This window comes from Geospiza fortis, unplaced genomic scaffold (assembly GCF_000277835.1).
Source record: "Geospiza fortis unplaced genomic scaffold, GeoFor_1.0 scaffold104, whole genome shotgun sequence".
NCBI lineage: Eukaryota > Metazoa > Chordata > Aves > Passeriformes > Thraupidae > Geospiza > Geospiza fortis.
The window spans coordinates 3,221,520-3,224,606 of record NW_005054325.1 but is presented as its reverse complement, the minus strand read 5'-3'; the positions used below and the strand labels follow the sequence as shown (position 1 = coordinate 3,224,606).

The window sequence follows — 3,087 nt, the reverse complement described above, 5'->3', positions numbered from 1 at the left end:
CTTGCGCGCCTCCTCCCCGGCCCCCTCGACGGCGCATTCCTCCTCCGCGTCCTCCCACTCCTCCTCCTCTTCCTCCTCCGGCTCCTCTTCGTCGGACGACGAGTTTGAGGACGACCTCTTGGACCTGAACCCCAGCCCCGGCTTTGAGAGCATGTCCTTGGGCAGCTTCAGCTCCTCGGTGCTCGACCGGGACCTGGATTTTAACTTCGAGCCTGGCTCGGGCTCGCACTTTGAGTTCCCGGACTATTGCACGCCGGAGGTAAGTGAGATGATCTCGGGGGACTGGCTGGAGTCCAGCATTTCCAACCTGGTCTTCACTTACTGAGGCGAGAGCCGGGCCCTGCTGGAGGAGGCACCGGCGCGCGTGGCTGTCGGCAGGACTCGCCCACCCCGCCGGGCGCTTTTGTGTCTTTTTCTGTTTTGTTTGGTGTTTGTGTTTTGGGGTTTTTTGGGGTTTTTTTTGTTTTTTTGGTTTTTTTTTGAGAGGGGAGGAAGTGTTTTGTTAGTTTCTGGGGAGGGGCTGTTGAAAGACTGCTTCTTGAGCTTGGGGCAGGAGCGGGATCGCCCTCTCCTTGCGGAAAGGCCAGCAGTCCCCTTCCTCCGGCTGCAGACGGACCCGCACACACCCCCTCCGAGAGAGGAGCCTGACGGTGCTTTTTGAGAGACTGGCGGGAGCGAGACGCTGTCCTTTTCCCTTTTTTTATTTCCTGAAAAGAGGGACAGAGAAAGGGGGAGGGAGGGGAAACCACACACACCTCTGGGTTCTTTGTTATTGCCCATTTTATACGAATAAAGAGGATGGGGAGCGATACGTTGTGCTGAGCGCACACTGGATGTCTTGAGCATTCGCCCTTTCCAATGAAAGAGCGGTCAGAACTGCTTGGGGAAAAGAAAAAGAACAGAAAATCCACCCAAATCCTTTGCAAGGTTCACATTTGTGGGGAGAAATCCTGTCACGGTTTCTTCTGCGGTGAGAAGAGGCAACAATGCTGGGAGGAGGAGGTGGATGGAGCTGGACTGAGATCCTAGTTAAGCGGAGAAGAGCCAGACTTACACTTGAGAGCTGTCTTGGAAATACGGTGGGGGTAAATAATAATAAACTGAAATGGATTTGCACGTACAGATAAGGTGGTGGCAGCGCTTTTCTCAGTCACCTCATGTAATATGTAGAGAGAAAAATAAGGCTGAAACTTCAAGAACACTGAAAACTTCTTTTGAAACAGAGACCGAATGGGGGCAGTTTCTGTCATGATGTGGTACAGGCGAAACTGAGGGCGATGGCTTTTGCAAAAAAAAAAAAGAAAAAAAAACAAACCCGAAAATACAAAAAAAAAAGTAGTTTTTTTCTTCTTACTCAGAATCGTGATGGTGTTGGATTATTTCACTGGTGGGGTTTAATATAGCATGTTATACTGTCTATCTTTTCAAGATTTCTGTAAGACTGTTGAACAGTTTAAAAAAACAAAACTAGTGTTAGGATAATATAAAAGCAGATAGATGGCGCTATGTTTGATTCCTACAAAAATATCACCAGCTTTTTTTCATTCTTAACTCTTTAAAGGATTCAAACGCAACTCAAATCTGTGCTGGACTTTAAAAAAGTGAAAATTCAGGACCAAATTTTTTCTCAGAGTATGTATGTGTTTGTTCCTTATAGCTGTAAATGAAAAGACTGTTTTTTCTCACCGATGCTCCATCCTCGTATTGTTTTTTTTTTCCTTGTAAATGTAATCGGATGCCATTTTATAAGTGGACGTATTTATACTGGCCAAACATTTTTGACTTTGTATTTCTTTGTCCTTTTTTGGTAGTTCTCGTTGTTACCCGCACCATTTTTATGTCTCCTTCACTGAAGGGCTAGAGTTTTAACTTTTAATTTTTTATATTTAAATGTAGACTTTTGACACTTTTAAAAACAAAAAGAGAAGAGAGATGAAAACGTTTGATTATTTTCTCAGTGTATTTTTGTAAAAAATATATAAAGGGGGTGTAAATCGGTGTAAATCGCTGTTTGGATTTCCTGATTTTAACAACAGGGCCGCTGGTTAGTATCTCACACGCGTGTGCGCGCTCACGCTCACTCACACTCTCACACACCCACGAATCAGCCCCTATTTTGTCCATGTTTACACTCCAATCTGCAGGCATCTTAAAGTGACAGCATCCCTCACCGCCCCCGCCGCTGCCCGCTCCGCAGCCCCCCGCCTCTGTGCGGAGGGGGCGGCCGGGGGCCCGGGGGGAGGGATTGACACTGGATGCTACCGTTTTGGGGAGCCACCTGGCCCCGGATGAATGAAGCAACTGGTGCATTTACACAGAAGGGATCCTGTACCTTTAACTTGTAAACCACATCTTTTGCACTTTTTTTCTAAGCAAAAACGTGCCGTTTAAACCACTGGATCTATCGAAATGCCGGTTTGAGTTCGCGACACTATGTACTGCGTTTTTCATTCTTGTATTTGACTATTTAATCCTTTCTATTTGTCGCTAAATATAATTGTTTTAGTCTCTTATGGCATGATGATAGCATATGTATTCAGGTTTATAGCTGTTGTGTTTAAGATGAAGAAAGTGAAAACATCTTTGTACATTTAAGTCTGTATTATAATAAGCAAAAAAGAAGATTGTGTGTTTATGTATGTTAATATAACATGACAGGCACTAGGACGTCTGCCTAATGAGGTGGTTCCGTTAAGGGTTTACCTTTTTTGTTCTTTTTTTTTTTGTTGTTCTTTTTTTGGTCATCCATCCTGTGCAATATGCTGTGTAGATTTTTTTTTTTTTTTGCTCTACGGTCACCCACAACACAACGTGGGGAAAGGAAAAAAAAAGAAAAAAATCATGCCAGCTAACCATGTCAAGTTCACTGCCTGTCAGATTGTTGATATACCTTCTGTAAATAACCTCTCTTTTGTTTTGTTTTGTTTTTATTTTCCTTTTTTTTTTTTTTCTTCGGGAAGGAAATAAAATCAGCTGGAACTGAACCCTAACACCGGGCTGCCCTTGTCATCATTGCTACGCCCCCAGCCCCTCGGGGCAGGTGTGTTTTGTCTCTCCGGACGGCGCGGGAGGGGCCGGGAGGGAGGG

At 44.9% G+C, this 3,087-nt stretch overlaps 1 protein-coding gene across 1 annotated transcript in view; it reads left to right on the top strand.

Moving 5' to 3' along the window:
* Window positions 1-2,990, top strand: part of SOX4 (SRY-box transcription factor 4) — a gene marked incomplete at its 5' end in the record, with an annotated part of 3,832 nt that extends 842 nt beyond the window's left edge. The window contains one exon of the mRNA XM_031056962.1: window positions 1-2,990. Coding sequence (XP_030912822.1) covers window positions 1-325 — 325 coding nt within the window.
* Between the last annotated feature and the right edge of the window lie 97 nt (window positions 2,991-3,087).